Source organism: Alligator sinensis, unplaced genomic scaffold (genome assembly GCF_000455745.1).
Source record: "Alligator sinensis unplaced genomic scaffold, ASM45574v1 scaffold140_1, whole genome shotgun sequence".
Taxonomy (NCBI): Eukaryota; Metazoa; Chordata; order Crocodylia; family Alligatoridae; genus Alligator; species Alligator sinensis.
Window position 1 is genome coordinate 1,473,893 of NW_005841836.1, and position 19,929 is coordinate 1,493,821.

At 41.4% G+C, this 19,929-nt stretch overlaps 1 protein-coding gene across 2 annotated transcripts in view; it reads right to left on the reverse strand.

Moving 5' to 3' along the window:
- Window positions 1–19,929, reverse strand: part of RALGAPA2 (Ral GTPase activating protein catalytic alpha subunit 2) — a 375,043-nt gene that overhangs the window by 284,005 nt on the left and 71,109 nt on the right. For both annotated transcript variants that reach the window (XM_025201970.1, XM_025201964.1), the window contains exons 4-6: window positions 14,499–14,556; window positions 6,510–6,553; window positions 4,741–4,918 (exon numbers count right to left, since the gene is read on the reverse strand). In XM_025201970.1, the coding sequence (XP_025057755.1) occupies window positions 4,741–4,918; window positions 6,510–6,553; window positions 14,499–14,556 (280 nt within the window). The remainder of the gene's footprint in view (window positions 1–4,740; window positions 4,919–6,509; window positions 6,554–14,498; window positions 14,557–19,929) is intronic.

Genomic DNA, 19,929 nt, shown 5'->3' on the forward strand with positions numbered 1-19,929 from the left:
TCGCCCCCCCCCCCTGCCGCCCCAGCCGGGCTCGTCCCGTCCCGAGCGGCATATGACTCCACTGCCGCTTCTGCTGGCCGGTGCCAACCCGGCCGGGCTCTTCCCCAGCCCAGTAGCATGTGGGAAGCCAGCTTTTCCTGGCCGGTGCTGACCTGGCCAGGTCCATCCCATCTGGAGCTGCACACGGCTAAAGCTGACTTCCTACGAGCTGCTGGGGACGGGAGGAGCCCAGCCGGGTCTATTTATACCCGATGTTAAATTATTAAACCAATTCCTATGTCAGGTTCTTAGATTGAATAAAATACAATTAGTCAGGAAGCCACAACCTGTTACTCTTCGGGCAGCAAGGATCTTGAAGGTAGAGCTAGATCAAAAAAAAATCTACAGAACTACATATATACTATGACTGAAGCATATCCTGTGGGATCTGCTCCTGGCCACAAAACTGAGCTCCATAATTTTAGTTTAAATGGAAACACATTTCTAGTTTTCTTGATAGTGATAAGCTTGAAATGGGGAACAAAATAAAACTCAATAACTTTGCCTGAGTCTGCAGACAGACTGAAACAGCAACTCTGAGGGATCTTAAGTGCCCAGGGATCCCTATGAAGCTGCAATCAGCCTCAGATTCCCATCAGCAGGCCACAATGGCCCAACTTGGGTCTGGGGTGGACCGGTGCTAGGACTGGCTGCTGCCACTACTTCTCTGTGCCATTAGGCTGCGGTGCAGCACAGGAAAGCTCCTTGCGCCCACTGCCTGGACACAGCAGCATGGTGCTGTCTGCCAAATGTCGCCGAAGCCCTAGTTCCATGGGCCAGATCCAATGGTTCTGTAGGTGGGATTTGGCCCATGGGCCATAGGTTGCTGATCCCTGCTCTGAGGAATTTTTGGATGATAATTTTTGGTGCACCATAAATTTTGACAGCATAAACTGAATTTAATACTAAAATGAGCACCTCAAGGGCTACTGTGCCAAGGGCATTATCCACATTCATTTTGATTTTAATTTAAATATTTTTTTTTTTAAAGTTAACTGAAACTGCCACAGAATTTAGAGAATTTCTGTCAGAATGCCACACAATATATGAGGCCCTATCAAAACTAGACACAGTACCTTTTCAAAGAACAAGATCACTAACATCTGACAAAGGAATAAATGGGAGGAAATAACTAGTGGGTGAATGGAATCATAATCCCTTAATTTTGGGCTTGATGTTCTGATCAGAACAAAGATGAGACATGGAAATAGATATCTACAAAGAGCATACCTAATTAAATAATTGAGCTTGCCCACAGCACCAACACTCACAGATGCCCCTTTCTCCTGCAGCATGATATAAAAAACCAAAAAAAGAAACAAAACCAAAAAACAAAACGAAACAAAACCTTCCTTTTTCTTCCTCCTCCTCCCTCCCAGTGCTTCTCATCTTCTCATGTTTTCCCCTTTGGACTCCTCAGTGTGGAGTGCTGCTGAAGTGAAGGCCTCAGCAAAGTGACAGTTCCAGCAGTTACACTTGATCCATTATTAGGATCAATCTAATTGTTCTCAGTAAAATTCTGTGGAACTTGCTACCCTCTTTGCTACACAAAAACCCAGATTTGGAGAGCTCTGTGCATGTTGCAAAGATGTTTTGCTATACTTTATCCAGATAGAGAAGAAAAGTCTTGAGAAGAGTCTTAGCAATTAACCATTAAGTTAGTTTTCTAATTAGGGTATTTTAATTTTTGTGCTTGAACTGAGATGCCTGTGATTGGTACCTTTTAGAAACCTGAACAAGTTAGTCATTTATACTAACACACATATATACTAACAGTTGAGGCCATATAGCGGGGTGGGCAATTATTTCAGGTGAGAGCTGCTTACTGAGTTTTGGCAAGCCATCAAGGGCTGCATGGGTAGCCCCATCCCTTGACTGGTGCCTCACACCCTGGTCACCATCTTGGGCCTAGAAGTCCCGCCCCCTAACCTCTGACCTTTGCCACCAGAAGCCCCTCCTCTTGCTCCCCGAAATTACTCCTCTCAGTAGAGGTTTTTGCCATCTCTGAACCAGAAAAATACCAAATTATATTCTAAAAATCAAACATGAACTACAACATTCATTAATTTCATTTCAAAAAATATTTTTGCTCCAATTTACACGTGTTTGTGTAGTGTACATAGAGGTGATAGTGTAATAGCTTAAAATGAAGCCTTACTCTTGTATATTTTGGGAGAGTGTAGGTGGGAGGGTGGGTATAGGTTTGCAGGGTATATGGGGTGTGGGGGAGGGTGTGTGTGTGGGGTGTGGGCGGGTGGATAGGTGTGGTGGTCTGGGTGTGTGGGTGGTTGAGTTTTGCAAGGGGCTGCGAGTGTGTGAGGGAAGGGTGGCTGGGGAGGGTTGTGGCATGTGTGGAGGTGGAGGGTTTGTCCAGAGCCCGTATGCCTCCCCCACTCCTCACCATGGCAGGCAGAGCCCCTGCCAGCACTCCTGCAAGCCCAGGCTCTGCACTCCTGCCACTCCTGACCCTGGGGCACTGGTTTGCACCCCATGTTCCCGCTCACTGCCACTTGCCCCCCATCTGACACTGCTGCCCTTCTCCTGCTGCTCCTGCCCCCGTCCCCGGCCACTCTGGCACCACGTCCCAGCTGCTCCTGCAATCCCGGTGCTGCAGCTGGGAACCGCATGGTGCCAGAGTGTGGCCGGCGGGGGGAGAGGAGGGGGAGCAGGGAAATGGCTGCAGCAGGCAGGGCGAAGGGGCAGTGAATGGGCACTCAGAATGCAGTAACAGCTGAGCAGAAGTGCGGGGTCCATTAAAGTGCACTGGGGCCAGCACTGGCAGGGGCCAGAGCGGAACAGCAGGAGCGTGGGGCCAGACTGGCAGTGGCTCTATGGAGCCGTGCTGCACTGCTCCAGCAGGCAGAGAAGGGAGCCAACCCAGCTCCCTGGAGTCCATGGCAGCCTGGCCCCACGCTCCTGCCACCCTGCTCTGGGTCCCGCCGGCATTGGCCCTGATGCACCAGTGCAGGCCCCATGCTCCCACCCAGCTATCACTGTGCTCCACTCACCCCCTGGCTGCCCCTTCTTCCACCTGCTGTAGCCATTTCCCTGCTCCTCCCCTTGCCTGCCAGCTGGCTGGCCAGCACCACATGGTTCCCAGCTGCAGCGCCGGATTGCAGGAGCCGGCCTGGCCAGCCCTGAGGACTGGGGCGATCACCCACAGTCCTCCCTTGCCTCCCACCCCCCTCCTTCTTATATTTCCCTTGGTGCAGGGAGGCAGAAGCAGTCCCAGGCCAGAAGACTCCAGAAGCCCCTTGCTAGGCAGAGGCTTTCGGCTGGGACTCAGGCTGGGAGGGGTTGGGGAGGGCGGGGCCAAGCCAGACTTGCTGCTGAGGCTGTTTAGTTCTGCCACTGGCTCCAACTGGGTCCTACTGCCCCTGTTCCTGTCATCTTTGACAGGCAGCCGGGGCAGATAAATATTAATTTTCTAACATTTTTAGGGGCCCTGTGGGGCAGATAGAATGTCTGGCAGGCTGGATTTGGCCCGTGGGCCATATTTTGCCCGCCCCTGCCATACAGAATAGAAGGCAGACACTTGCTGTACTAGAGACTAGAATCCACAACCCACATCTGCTTCCTTATTCAGGGGATATACCTTCCCCTAAACCTAAGGCAAATTCATCAGAGACCTGAACTACTACCAAACCAGATGCCAGCAAAGTTGAGAAACTTGAAAGCCTTACAATCTAACCTAACCATACCACCCAGACCAATCTGGTACCAAGATAAAAATTAATTTCTAGACCACTGAGAAACTAGCATGATGCACACGGTAAGAACAAAACTGACCTCAGAGGTGGGGACAGCTTTTGTTCCCAGGTAAAAAATGACACACTTAGCAGGGGCAAAGGTGTGTAAAAGCCTATCCTCAAGTACACAGCTAACTAACAGGATTCTACTGCATCTTTCAGTTGAGCCAACTAACTAAAACTGTTTACTCCACCAGTCCAATAGGAACAAGGATTTGTGTATATTGCATCCCTGTTGAGCACAAAACTGCTGCCAAGCCTAAGAATGATGCTTGGGAGTGTGATCCATGCCGCACGCTGCCTAATTGCTCGGTTTTTGCATGTCTGGAGCAGTAGTGAGTAGGCAGAGCTCATTTCATCAGCAGCAGTCCTGGACTCGGCAGGGAGGCAGTATACAAATTGCCTAAATGTCCACAAAAAGAACAACAAGAAGGAGCAATCCTGGAAAGAGAACCAAGCATTTTCTTTCCCCCACTGCCACAGGCCAAATATCCTCACCTTTGAAGGTACAGAACTGCTCTTGGTGGATCTTGAAGATGGTGTCTAATGACAATGCATGAGAGAGTTAAGAATCATTTTTCTACCTATAAACACCAACAAGCGTTATTTCCACAATAAGATGAAGTTCAGCTATTTATACTGAATAGAACTTATTACGACTTATTCTGTTCAGTGACAGGTCAAAATTAATATGCGAAATGATGACCTGGGCAATTTATTTATCTCTCTAACAGTAAGAAAACTAAAATGTATGTGCTGGCATTACAAAAATAAAGGGAATCTGGTGTAATGAAAACAATTTTAATTGAGTAATAAACTCAATACAAAATCTCAGATGCAATGAGGTATACCTATTAGATATTTTCCCCATGAGCCATGCCTATAATTCTATGATTTAAAAATGAAAAGAGTGTAATATATTAGTCATGTGAATATTCATGATTTTACTTACCATCAAGTAAACTGGGAGGAGGACTAATGAGGGCATCCAGTGTACAAGCACCTCTTGATGACATAATAGGCGGAAAACCAGGCACAAGACATGCAAAAATTAACACTTGCTCTTCTGAACAATTTGTCTGAAGTCCTTGAAGCCAAAGAAGATACAGCCGGATTCCTTCACATCTTATCTAAAACAAGAACATTTTGTGGAAAGTGATATTAAAATAAACCTGAAAATACAGTGACGATACAATTTTAAGAAATTAGAAAAATTATTTACCAGAAATATGGTGAGTGATTTCGCTCCCATCATCCCCAGACAAACAGAGAATAATAACTGCTAGTTTAACCATGTAAAACAGGCATTACAAACTTAAGGTCCATAAACCAGATCCAGCCTATGGAGCTGGGTATCTTTAGCAGCATTCTGGTAGCAGGGGGTTTCCCTGTGCTGTGGCTGGGAGGCAGGGTGCTTTGTCTGTGCTGTAGTCGGGTGGCAGGGGAAGTGGCTGTGGTGGCTGGGTAGAAGGTGCTGGCCCAACTCAGACCCAAGATGAGTTGTCTTTGGGCTGCCACTCAAAAAGTTTACTGACTGCTAGTGTAGAGGGTATGTCGGAACCAGAGATAAGGATAAGGGTACAGCTTCATCTAGCCAAAGAAACACTCCCTAGAGCAGGGGTCAAAAACCTACAGTCCACAGGCCAGATCCAGCCCACCACATGACTTCATCTAGCCTGCAAACCTGGGATATCAGTGGCAATGTAGTGGCAGGAAAAATTAGCAGCATACAGCAGCACAGGAAGTGGTGGCTGGATCACAAACATGGTAGGGGAAGTGGCAGCAGTGGGAGGGTTACAACCAGCAGCTCATTTTCAGACCCCGATGCACTAATGTTGCATCTAAAAAGGTGCCTACCTCTGCCCTATACGCTGTCACAAGTTGGATCAACCTTGATGCTGTTTCAGCTTGACCCAGGAGTGAAACAGCTGTGGTAACTCCAGAAAATTATTCTGCATCTGCCAAATGTAGCTCAGATGCATGCAAGGTTCAAAACCTTAAAGTTGATCCTTGAAGGAAGTAGAGTGGTTGTACTTCCTGCTTACAGCAACTGACGATATATCATACCACATCAGGTGTGAAATCCTGACCCTGATAACAATCAATGGGAGTTTTGCAATTCACTTCAATGGGGATAGGATATTGCCATAGTAGTCCAAGTATTTCCTTGAAAAACTCTACTTAATGAAATTACTATTCACGTCATGATTTATTTTGTATAACCCAATGATACAGGACCCTGAGTAAACTTTTAACAAAGAAAGCTAATAAATACAGCAGAATTTTAATTTTTGGTATTTGAATGAGAAAAAGAACAATGGATTAAAAACTACTGACAAAAATAAAACTTTGCATTCAAACTAACAGTGTAATGTGTCAACTTTCTGGCTAGGGATATCTGAAGATCTATTAATCCATAGAAACTGATCTTTTCCAGAGGCAGAATTAACAAAATGTATTATAGCTGTAGCAAATCATCATATAAATATTACAATAATGAGGTAAACTTGTAAACCTGAGTAAAAAAATTGTGAACTATAAACAGAAATACCACTTACAGGAACTTCCGTAATAATCAGTATACATTCATTTGAAAAATGATTACAGCAGATTTGGAATTTAAATTGACAGATACATTAGACTGACAGATGGACGTTACTGTACACAACCAGTTAAACTGAAGTAGCAAGAAACACTAAATATGTCATCTAAGAGAAATACCTTTATAGAGTTTCCAGTGTGCAAAAGCTTTTTCAAAATGGATCCTGAAATTGAAAAACAAAACAGAAAAATGCATTGGTAAAATATCTGAAGGTGCCTGCTTTTGTCAAACATGCATGTTGGCTGCAAAAGACCATCTGTGCTGTGCTGCTCATCATACTACGGCTGCAATGTGCTTATTTAAGAAATATCTTAAGGAAAAAAATGTAAAACTAATATTATATATGCTATATGCTGATGCGCAGATGTAAAATAAAATTCAGTACAGCTTTGCAGCTGACATGTTTGCTTTAGTCGGATTCCTGCTCATTTTTAAAGACAGTAGAAAATGGTTGCTCTAACCTATGAGATTTCTAATTTTATACTTAAGCGAAATATTTAAAACAACTCAATTAACATTTTCTACATATATTTTACATCATAATTTACCAATGCTGACAAAACCAGAGAGGAAAAGAGTGCGTGTTCACACTGTGTGTAATGCCAATAAGCTTGCAGATGCACATGGAAAAGAAAAGAAAATCTGTTTTAAGATCATTTAATACAGGGGTTTAAAATTTGTGTCAACTGCACACAGTATCTATTTCAACCCGTATGAGCCAAAATTAGAAGCAACTATGAAAATTCTGGTTTAATACCGTAATATAAAAAACATTCCAAATTTGAAAAATGTGAAATAGTGTTAGCTAAACTCTCAAAATAATATTGTCAGTGTTAAACTCAAAGAGACGTAACAAGTCCATACCTTAGTATCAACAAACTACTTTAACCAGATACTTAGATTCTAGTGAACAAGATTTAGCCATTCTATAATATTAAATTAATCCTATTGCACTAATGAATTTACATATTTGCTGTATTAGTGCACATGCCTGTTAGGTAATAGCCAATCCAAATCATCTGCATGAAAAAATGAATGTCGGCTAGTATTGCTGGCATACTAAGTGAGACTACCTAAAAAATTGGTTAATTATGACTATATTTCAGAAATCAAAATACGTTAGTTATAAAAAGGCTGAGTTCAGCCTAATTTGCACAATACAAGTTTACAGGAAATTGTCATGAAGCAACCCAAGCAGATGTCTCCTTTTATTTTCATCTGTGTTAACTGGAAATTTGACAACAGCTCTTTCCTTGACCTTTTATTTCCACCCATTATTTCTGCTGCCATCACAAAATCATTGCTCAGCTAGAAAACACAGTAGTTGATTAAACAGCAAAATCAATGTCAGAAACCAAAATGAGAAGCAGTACTTAGAAAAGCACCATGGGTCCAAATTATTTCAATAAGCAGCATAGTACACATTCTCTCCACTTCAGCAGTATTCAGAATTAGAGCTTTTCATTTTCACAGCAGTAATGAATCTAATATACTCTAATTACCAGGAACATTACCAAGCTAAATATTTTAAAGTTCCGATTCCATATTACAAACAACAGATTTTTAAAATGAAAGGAACTCTGAAAATTAATTTTATTTTATGGCCTCTCTCTACTCTTCTGTTTTATTCATCCAGTTTCAATAATAAGACAACAATTAGCTTCACCTCCTAGTTCTTACATACATGACTAATAAGATTTTAATCCTAAAAAAAACCCCAAAAAACTATTTATTTTTCTAAAACGTAAATCAAGATATTTGTACCACTGTTTGTAATTTTTGCACTAAAATACACACTTGTTAAATCTCTAAAATGTGACAAGTGAGCCTCTTTCAAAAACTGCAAAACTTCGTAAGGCAAATGAGGCTCCATCTCATTCTATTATTGGCTTCTCAAGTTTCATAGGGGTATAAGACTAGCTTCTTGCACAACTGATATTAAGACTTCACAGTTATTAAAGAAAGACAAAATTATATTAAAAGAATGTTAACGTTACAAAATCTGGTGTTCAAAACTTAGGGAATGCCTTCATCCAAGTTGTCAATGAAATCTTGATTCAGCTTTGTATGCATAAACTATGATGCAATCTTTAACTACGTGATGACATTTTTGCTTTAGGATCTCATTCAGTACAGAGGATGGATAGTGCCCTGGGAATGAACTCAAGCTGTTGAGGGCACGAGGCTTTTATTTGTAAAACATCTCTCCTATTTTGGCAGACACTGGAAGGTAGTGAGGTAGGCTATTTGCGGGAAGAAAAACGATGGTCTTGCAGTTAGGCTAGCTAAATGATGCCTAAATAACTGGATTCTATTCCTGTTGTCACAAATCCGTCCACAGGGAACCCCCACAGCTCTGAGTTTCTCCCCACTGCACTGTCACTTGCCTCAAGTAACAGACCTGATATTGCCCTGACATAGTGCCCTAACCCAGCAGATCTCAGCCTCAAGTGGTCTCCACTTGTGGGTTATGGAAGAAATTACAGGTCCCCCTCTCCATCAAAAGAGTCAGCCTGTGTCATAGGATGGGGTCCCCAGGGATGGCCATGATACCCCTAGGGCTCCTTGACTATGCCAATCCTGCCCAACAGGCAACTGCTTTGTCACCTGCCACGTCCTGCTGGTCATTTTAATATGGGGAGGCTGCCCTTGATCTTATTGTCTGGACAGAGTCTTGCTGGACCCCACTGAACACTGTGGGTTCTTAGACCCCTTGGTGTCTTGCTTCAAAATGGATGATTCATGGGACACTCTCAGCCTTATGGGCTAAATGCGTGGCTCCAAAACCACCCCTTTACCATGCCTTAAGCCTTGCAGATGGTATTGACGTTCTCTCTCCTGGGCCTTGCTATAACTTGGCCCCTTGTCCTCACTGGGCTCTCCATAGCCCTGTCTCTGCACCCCACACTGGCACTGGGCTCTTCGCAGCCCTGTCTCTGTGCTAGGGTCTGCTCACCCCCTTATCACTGCGCCCTTCTCTGGCGCTGGGGTACCCACACTGTCGTGGGCCCCCAATGAGGCCTCCTCCTTCCCCAACAGCCTCAGCCCAATCCATCGGTCAAACAGCAACTAAAATCTGAGCCCCTGGGCTATAACATAATATAAGCAGTTCAAGGTGTGCTCTGTCCCTTTAAAAGATCAAAATTCTCCCAGCACTAAGTGCCTTATAAGCCAGGGTCTCTGGTGAGCTCCTGTAGCCCCTTCATCCTACCCGGAGTAGAACAGGCAGCGAAGCTTCTCTGGCGAGCTTCTTCTCCTTTGGCTGCTGACAGAGAACTCCCCCTCTGGTCCCAGCCTTGGGGTTTATATTTGCCCAGGGCCCTGCCTCTTCCGGTCAGCTGACTGGGTGCAGATGCAGGCTAATTTACTCACTAGTCTGTTGCGTTAGTAACCTGCACCTGTGGGCTTCTGTCTGGCTCTTAGGGCCCTCTCCCTAGGCAGCTTCTGCTCTTATAGGAGCAGGCACCTTAGTGCCCTGTGACAGCCTGGAATATCACTCACCCAGAAATCACTCTCCACCAGCAATCAGTTAGAAAAAAAAGCAGCAAAAGGATTTATTACACAGGACAAAAAGAATTATGCAAACAAAACAGAACATAGGTCTGGAGTCACAAAAGTACAGATTCTTACTCTCTCATCTACCTACCCCTAACCTTTCATGAGAATCCTTACCAGAGTCCTTTGAATATTTGTCTTTGAATTTCTGGCTTTGCGGGGTTTACTAACCCAGTGTTTCCCAACCAGTGTGCCATGGCACACTGGTGTGATGTCAGGAATGTCCAGGTGTGGCACAGCATTTTGGGCTGGAGCCACACCCCCACCTGCTGCTACAGCGGACACAGGCAGACAGGGAGCACGGCTCCAGCCCAAAATGCCATCTGGCTGGTCACATGCCACCCCTCCCTGTCGGTGTCCGGAGCTGGCCATGTGCCACCCCGTCTTCCCCACTCCATGTCCAGTGTGCCGTGGTGCTTTTTTATTTAGGTAAGTGTGCTGTGAGGCAAAAAAGGTTGCAAAACACTGTACTAACCCCAGTTACTAGGAATGATGGAATCAACACAAAGTCTGATTTCTAACAGGACCGGATCCTGAAAAGTTTCCAAAGCCAGCCCCTTAATCAGCATTATTCTAATCTTCCACGAGTCACCAGAATCCTCCACAAGGTTCTGGTTTCCTTGGCTATTTGCACTTCCTCGGCCTGTTGGGCCATTACTCTCGGATCCTTTCCTATTGTGGAGCTGATTCCTCAATTGCAGCCAGACAATGTCCAGGGCTGCCCACCCTACCAGTAGCCCCTTGTTTCTGCTATTATGAGAAACAAAGTCCTGGCCCTGGAACACAATGGCAAGGGACAACTAGCAGTTCCGTCCACTCCCTGGCTAGGGACAGACATTACACATAAACCAGTTTAAGTGATCAGAAACTGGTTTAAAGCTATAACAGAACAGATGTTCAGTGCACATAAACCAGTTTGAAAATGGCTGAAACCAGTTTGAGATAAACTTGGTTGAATGTAGTATCAGACTTAACTGATTTGGGTCAAACTGGTTTATGCAATGTTTGTCTCAGATCCTTTACTGGTTTAAGTTAAACCAGACTCCCCCAGCATCCTGGCATGCTCTCTGGGCTGGGCAGGGATCTCTACTCCACAGCAGGGCTGGCCACTCCCCTCTGCTCCTGACTGCAACTCCGGCAAGACTGTGGGCTGCTCCCCCTCACCACTCCCTGCTAAACAGAAATTCCCCCCTCTCCTCTGCCTTGCCTTGAGGTGTCTGTGTATTAGCTATCAGACCACATGCTGACTATGGTCCGTGCTGAATCAACAGGCAGAATCAACAGGTAGCTGGTAATGTGCCGCTGTTGGTTTCTTAATGGAGTGATAAACATTGTTATCAGTTCCCTGCTGGGCTAATCAGAGCATCCTGCCCCCCTCAGCTCAGTACTGTGAATGGGATGGGAAGGCTGCTCTAGCACCCCCCAGCTTCTAGCCTGAGTTACTGCAGGCATATGCCTGCATTTCTGGGATGTCTGTGCAGTTACAAACCGGTTCAGCCTAGCCAGGTTAGACTAATCTGCAATGATTGAATCAATTCAGGCTCAGGCTTTTTGAATGTCTGTCCCTAGCCCCTGAGTTCCCTGGTGAAACCATATCCAAAACCACAAAGATATACATAGTCAACATAACATAATCCATATAGTGATAATAGCATAAATGGATACAGCATAACATGGGCTTACCAACAGAATTGCACATGCCGTATCAGTACAATAAAATACAAGAAAACAATTACGACATGCCATGAACACCAAAACTATAACAGGGTTCATGACACACAGAAAATTAGGGTTGGAAGGGACCTCAGGAAGTCAATTAGTCCAGCATTTCTCTACCCGTGGGCTGCAACCCAAAAGTGGGTCACAAGAATATATGAAAGGGTTGCAAACAAACTTTAAGAATGGATACTCCTTTAATGGAGAAAAATGTGGGAAACTTATTTTTCCCTTGCAGGATGACAGAGATCCAGCCTGCAAGAGGCTGCTTAGGCCCCCAGATGTCTCCTCCCCACCCACCCCCCTCCAGCTCCTCAGTTGGGGGCTGGGAGTGAGGGGCACTGTTTTGGAAATGGCCACTGATATTTACAAATCAGTCCTGGTACAAAAAAGGTTGAGAACCACTGATTTAGTCCAACCCCCTGCTCAAAGCAGGATCCGCCCCTACTATATCATCCCAGCCCAGACTTTGTCTAACCAGGTCTTACAAACCTCCAAAGATGGATATTCCACAACCTCGCTAATTAGCCTGGTTCCAGCACTTCACTACCTTCCTGGTGAAAAAGTTTTTTCCTAATAAACCTAAACTCCCCTTGCATATCATAAATATATATTAAAGCCTGCATCATAATGCAGATTCAGAAAGGAGCTAAACTAAAATTTAAATACCACCTTCATATCTCTCAATTTTTGAGTGTTAGGTTTACCAAGTTACATTTTCTGCAATATGTTATTCTTTTAATGCAATTTCCTGATTTAAAAAAAATAAATCAAAACAAAATTGCACCACAGGAAACTGTTCTGACCACCCCCACTTTAGTCATCAGCAATGTTTGGACCTTTTTATCCAGCGGTGACACTTTTATCACTTGATCTAAGAAAGTAACTGCTGGTGATAATAAGCTGCTAACCTCTACAGGGGAAGGAGACATGCATTGTATGTGGGTTTCACAGATGTTTACCTAAAGCAGATGTACATAAAGAGTTAAGGTTCACAGGATCACTTCCTGGTTCTGGAGTGGCACATTTCAAGTGATTCTATAAAATGGTTACTGATCCTTCTGCCATTGTACTTCCAAACTATGTTTGTACCCTTATGTTCCACTCCAGCTCCTGCCCCTGTTACCTGTACCCACTCTCTACTCCTTTCACTCCTACTATTCCTATTCAACCAAGGTTTGACATTCTCTGCTTCTGTTCAACCCTAACATTCTCTGCTTCTATCCAAAAAAATCAATTTTGCTTTTTTTTTCCCCCCTCAGCGGTAGCAGGCCATACACAGCTATACTACAACACTGTTAGTTTGGAAAACGGGCTCAATACCTAACATTAAAAAAAGCTCTGTGCCACAATATGTAGCAAGACACTTTCGCATTCTAAACTCTCTATTTTACTCTTTGCAAGCATCATATTCCTGAAAAGAGAAAAATTGCATTTTCAGGTCTGCTCATGTGTGATGCACGGAGGTTTCAGAGGATATGTCGAAATTAGTTTGGTATTATATTTCTCAGTTTGAAGCTGAAAAGTGCAACTTAACTTTTCCAAATTCAAATTACTGATGTGAAGAAAATGGACAACTTTCATGTGAACAACCAAAAAAGAGAAAGAAATCAAAATTTTAACCTAACAGAGATGAACATTCTCTATTTGTCATTTAATCCATTCATTCTAAACTGTCCCAGAGTATGTCACAAAGACATCTTTTAGGCTGCTTTTGCCCTTTCAGCAATTTAAATCTCAGATACCATACAATTTTTCATCTAACAATTACGAAATGCTTTACAAAACAGCACCTAAATACTATTTCTATTTTAGAGATGGGAATACAGGTGCAAAAAAGGTAAAAATCTGCCCGAAGATCCACAGTTAGCGGAAGTTAGGAGTACAATTTGGGTCTCCTGACTAGAAGGTTCCTGCTTTAAATATTGAAGCATACTGCCTTCTATTAGCACAAATGCTAAAGATGTGAATCTTGCAACCCACCTTTCCTAGAGAACAGGAGTGTATTATCAGATACATCATCATTAGATATGTAATGCTCTTGGCAATCCTTTAAGAAGATATAAAATCCAAATTCTAGAGTTTTATAGGACAGCATTTTTTTCATAATGTGTTATTTTTCCTAGAGATTATTAAAAATGAAAAAAATGTCTTAATGTATGTCAATCCTTTAAAGCCTTTTTACAAACTAGAGCAATATACGTAATATGAAAACATATCCTCCACGTTACTATAAAAATGACCAATAAAACATACTTTTCAGTTTGTTCTGCATCTCCACCACTTAATATATGAAACTTGGAATATATAAAATTATGCTTCTTTATAAGCCTAAAGTTTTGGAGGGCTGCAGGAACCCAGAATATAAAACTCTGAAATTAAAAATGTTTAAGAAGAGAACGGCCAACCGAATATTAAAAACCAAATTCAGAAGACATATATAAAGTCTTCTGTGGCAGAAAGAAAAAAAATTCAATTTGGTTCAAGACTTGTAAGCTCTTGAGTTGCACTGAAGAATTTTGTATGCATTTTGCTACTACTAGATTGTTTTGTGGGTCACAGGCCTTGGTCTGGGAATGAGCAGGGCTATTTGTGTCAAAGTAACCTACCTGGATTTTTGACAAAGACAAAGAGGTTCTTGAGAATCTTACTGAAAAGGTCATCACTAACCAGCTTATATTTGCATTAACAGAAAAGTTTAAAAATGGTAAATTATCATATTTTAACACTGTTCTCACTAAAGTCTGAGACCGATGGAGAAAAAGCAGGACCAGTAGTGTAAAACAACTATTTTACTTTACGATGTTAGTAAAACATTAGTAAAGAATGCTTCTTACCTATACTGTGAAAATGCCATCGATAATAAATCCTCTCAGGTAGTAGCTGCAATATTTTCTGCAGAAAACAAAACTACCCCAGTTAATTTTTCCATCACAAATCAAGCCTTTCACAGAATATGGTGGAAATAATAGTTAACGTGTCTTCTTCTCAGTCAAACATGAACAATACAATATAAAAGATTTATCTATAGCAAAAAGGATTAATTCTCACTATTCACTTTCTCTGTTTATGGAGATATTTAGAGTATATGTTGTTTTCCCAATTTATAGGGTAACATTGTCCAGAAACCTTTTCTTCTTTCTGTTGTCTTACAAAGGGTCCAAATCAGACCCTTATGCTTCAGAGGACATGCTGACTTCTACATGAAGGAAATAAATAAATTAGGAAAGCTTCACTTACAAGCAAGGGTGTTTCATAGTTGCTAACTTCAGGTTTTATAGCTTCTTCTGGAAGCATCTGCTACTGGTTATTGTCAGAGAAAGCCTACTGACCAGATCTAGGTAATCCTTACATACCTATAGTTTAACAAGGAATGAACTCCCTCTCTTTTAGGTCAACTAATGCTGTCATATGACTAGCTGATGCTGTCTGACAGGAAGGCTGGTGTGTATTCTTATTTGGAGATGGTCTGCCTGTGCTTTCAGCTGCTGAGTACAATTAATCAGAATCACACAAAACCGAACTAATTTATTCCATAGCAGAGAAGATGGTAAAGCACTCACGCAGTGGTCTAATTCCGTAATTTTGGCCTGATCCCAACAGAAGATCATACCAAGAAAGAGCCTGGGGTTGACACCTTGTTCCCCAACTTCAGTATTCTAGAGAACTAGCAAAGCACTTAAATGCGTTCTTACGTGTTTCACTGAAATATGATCTTGTAAATTTGACTGGACAACACTTGTATCCATGACATCTGACAAACTGCCAGGTAAGCGGACTCTAATATTACAATGCAATCCGCCTGAAACATCAAACAATTATATGGTTTGTTTGCCTTTGGCAAATTTTTTTCTTCCCTAATATATCTAAACAGAGAGCAAGCCAAAATGGCTAAGCTACACCTACAGTTTCTTTTCTGTGTTGGCATTATAAACCAGCATCCACAGGAAAGTATGTGTACTGTTGGCATATGATCACTGGGGTCTTTTACTGATGAATTTATAAAAGCAGCAAGTTAATATGAAAAAACATTTCTAGAGAACAAATAGATATGGATGTCTGTCTTTATTTAGTTCAGATACTGCGTGATCATTTTTAAAAGGGATCAAAGCAAAACCCAAATGGAAAATTAGTTTTAACATCTCATTTTGGAAGTCAAATTATTTTGTTTCTGAAGCAACTGATAGGACTGTTTAAGTTAGAATTCCTTTAAATTATTAAACAAAACGGTAGGAACAAGTTTTCACAAAACTTAAAGCATTGTCAATTTTTAAAACAAATTGCATGCAGGGTGCAAAATGAGCGACAAATAATTTCAGCAACAGCGACCCACTTGCTGGTCTTTCAAAAGACAAAGACTTGTAAGAGGAACTAAGGAATCAAAGCCAAGTAGATAACACTTAACACTTTAGGCATTCTTTCATATAAGGCCAACAAATGAGTCATCACTGCTGCTATAGAACGATATGCTCAAGAGATGGATTACGACAGAATAAATTTGTTGGAAAACAACGTGTTTCAGAAATTATGTACAGTACTCAAAATTAATTTATTTGAAAAATGGAACATTCCTTTCTTCATAGCAGAAAGTGACAGTTATGACAAATTCATAGACATTGAGAACTAGACGTCAGGTCACATGAGTTTTGTAAAATCCTTTATATTCACTACCCTGATAGATGTACCCTAACCAGTATTAAGCCTTTTTTTTCTCCTTAGTTAACTAAGAAGAGAAAAAAATAAATCAGGGATACCCCTTTGATATTTGTCATTATACTTTGCTTCAACATTATTCTTCCAAAGTCCTTCCACAAGTTTTCAATTGGGCCTAACCTTCAAAGTCACATGGCCAGATGTCTAGCTCTCTGTCTATAGGCAGGGTAATATGCTTGAAATGGAAAGATCTGATTGGCTAAAAATGAGGTCATGATTTAAAATTTTGGGGGTTTACCTGTTGGTTAAGGACCACGTTTCTGCCAATCAGATTGCAGGATCCACAGACAAAGAATTATAAATTATCAATCTAAATATTAAAAATTATCAGCCCAGCACCTTTCGACCATCTTTGACACTTCTCAGCATCTAATTTTAGGGCTTTTTAATATTAAGTTGTGAACTTTTATGGTGCTGTCATTTTAAGTTTTACAGTACCCTGTGAGCTGAACTTTACATGCATTCGAATAAGAATTAGAGTATTTTGTGTATGTATAGTACACTATAGGAGTTAAAGATTTTTTTTTAAAACCTAATAAAATTGGCAGCAGAAACTGAATGAACCAATGACATTCAGCAAGCATCTGATGCAGAAATCTTTTTTATTTTGTTGTGCTTATTAGACAGACTTAATACAGCAAAAAATAGTTAACAACACTGAAATACAGAATATTCTGTTTCCAGTTTTTTAGTCCAACAAATATACACAATAGATGATTACTGAAAAATCCTTTTCCTTTTGCATTTCAAGCTGTAAGAGAGTCTTTAAGTTTATTCTTGGATACAATTTAATAGCTTAAACACTATAAAACCAACACCCTTGAAATCAAACGTTGTTTTATCCCACCCCCCTGAAAAAGGCACTGACTTTTTCTGTATCTAAGTATTTCAGGACAAATCTGTTGCATGCTTTATATACACGTATTTAAACTGCACAATTTTCCATATTGTAAAAATTACCATAATGTTTTACTGCATGGGGTGACCAACCTGTGGCACAGGAAGGCTGTGTGGCATGTAACAAATTTGGGAGGGGACAGGCAATGTAGTGACAAATAGGGCAGGAAGAAAAAAACAGAGCATCTGATTTGGCAGGGGAAGGGTATTAGAGTGCCACTAGGGGAGGGTGCAGGGCTATTCTGTGGCATGCCTGCTAAAAAGGCTGGCCCCCACTATTTTATTGTAAAGCAAGACTTAATGTATTTAGATACATAATTAAATATAGTTAAATTGCAAAACATGACTCCTTGGAGTATGTGATTTTATAATACATTACATAGTGTGCTAGTCAAAATATATACATGCAATTCTCCTTATAAATATATTCATAGAAATGGTCTGTGAATATATTTTGATGATCCACAAAATAAGTCATAAAATAAGATACAAAACAAACAAGCAAATAAAGAACAAACAAAAGTTGCTTCTAAGGAAATTCTCTCATTCTGTGAAGGGCTGTGGAATAAAAACAAAGCAAATTGCTTCCATAAGTTTTTTGTTTTTTTAAAGGAGGACTGAAAAGTCCAGAATAAGGAAGAAACACTAAATGAGCTCTAAAACTAGGTGCAGAATACGCAAATGCCAGGCAATGGGGATATGCTGAATACAGAAATGCTTCATTTGCTTTTCAGCACCTCCTGATCTATAAGAAGTCCCTAGGAAGTGACTATGCCAATGAAACCACAAGCCTAGTGATAATGCCCAGGGTAGAGTCCAAGTAAGGTTAATGGGGGAGGGAATGCCAAAACTGGAAGGGCAATATTTTTTGCACAATTTTTAACCATATTTTACAAATCATGCCTGATTTTGCAAAATGTGGAACACTTTCAACTCAGCCTAATTCCATTTCGCTATCCCTGCAAAACATTTTGCAAGATTTTGCATATGTACTCTTTATCTGCTGCAAGGAAGTTCTCAGACTGGAAACTGTCATGTTCAAACTAGCCCAGGCAACAAAACAAATAATACAATTGTTTAATTCAATTCACCATAAAAACATGTTCAAGGAAGTTGGGTTTAACCTAGATCCTCTCTACCAAGGCCAAAAGCCATTACTCTAAGGAAATCATGTAAGGCTTTTATGTATCTAAACAGAAGCAAATAAGCAGGGAAACCACATTCCAAGTAAGGTCTTAGGTAGATAAGCAGCTCAAATGTATGGTAACAAGATGAAATATGGCAGACCTCATATACATTCTGGTTCCAGATGTTATGCAGTTTCATCCAAAGCTGAATATAACCTTATGATTTTTAAAACAGAAGATTATACTACTTTCAGATTCTTACAAGACCTGGGTATTAGCAGAATTTGAAAAACAAGAGTGAGAGAATAAAAGCCACACATATCAGACATATCTATACGCTCTTCAAGAAAGACAACTCAAAATATACATAGACACACGCATTCTCCTAACTATATTTTGCACATTACACTAACCTTGAATTCAGGTTAGTTGGGTTTAACCTAGATCCTCTCTGCCAAGGCCAAAAGCCATTTCTCTAAAGAAACCATGTAAGGAAGCTTACATGGATGTAAAATGCTTTACAGGGTTAGAGATATGGAATGTCAAAGGGTGTATAAGGTTAGGGTAATGTATCTTAACCTTGAGTCTGACACCCAGCCTTGCACATTACCCAACCTTCTGCGCACCCATATCTCTAATCTGTCTAATTCTTTCTTTAATAGTCTAAATTAAAACACAAAATTATAAGGTAATTTGAATATTAAAAGTACAGTCCCTCAGCAACACCTAACCAAAAATGTTATGTCACTAAGACTTTAATTCAGCAAAGTATTTACATAGGCATATTAAGTCCCACTGAACTCAAACCTGGGAAGAAACTGCAGCAGTTCTGTGGCATTTCTAATGCATATGGCATACAATCCAGTGTGCTTTGTTGAAATTTTAATATGGAAGACAAAACGATTTGTAGGATCCTACTGAATTGAATACAAGTTCAATTTATTTCATACCATTCCCATCTTTTCATGGATTTATTTATAGGCCACAGTTTCTACGCAATTAACATCCACGAACAAAATATACAGCTCGTCAGGGATAGAACGTTCAAGGTTTTAATGGAGATATTCACGCACACAAGAAAAATCCCCAAACATTCTTCTCATCTTCATGCCAGAAAACTTAATAAATGTAGAGTATGAATTAAAAATGTGACCGTTACACAGCAAAATGTGTATTTCATAACTGTAGCATCAAACAGGTCCCTACAAGGCAGGGGTGGGGAAAATACAGCCCGCAGGCTGGATCTGGCCAACGAGGACATTCTATCTGGCCCACAAGGCCCCTAAAAAATGTAGAAAATTAATATTCATCTGCCCTTGGTTCCTGTCAAAAATTATAGGAACCAAGGGCAGTAGGACCCAGGGGAAGCCCGGTGGGCTCCCACAACAGCAGGGCCCGCCCAGCCCTGACCCCCCAGCTGGAAGCCCCAGCAGGGGATTTTGGCCTGGGACTACATGGCTGCCCCACGCTGGAATCTCAGGTAAGGGGGGGACCCCAGGCAGGGAAGGAACCTGGGGAAAAGCTGAGCCGG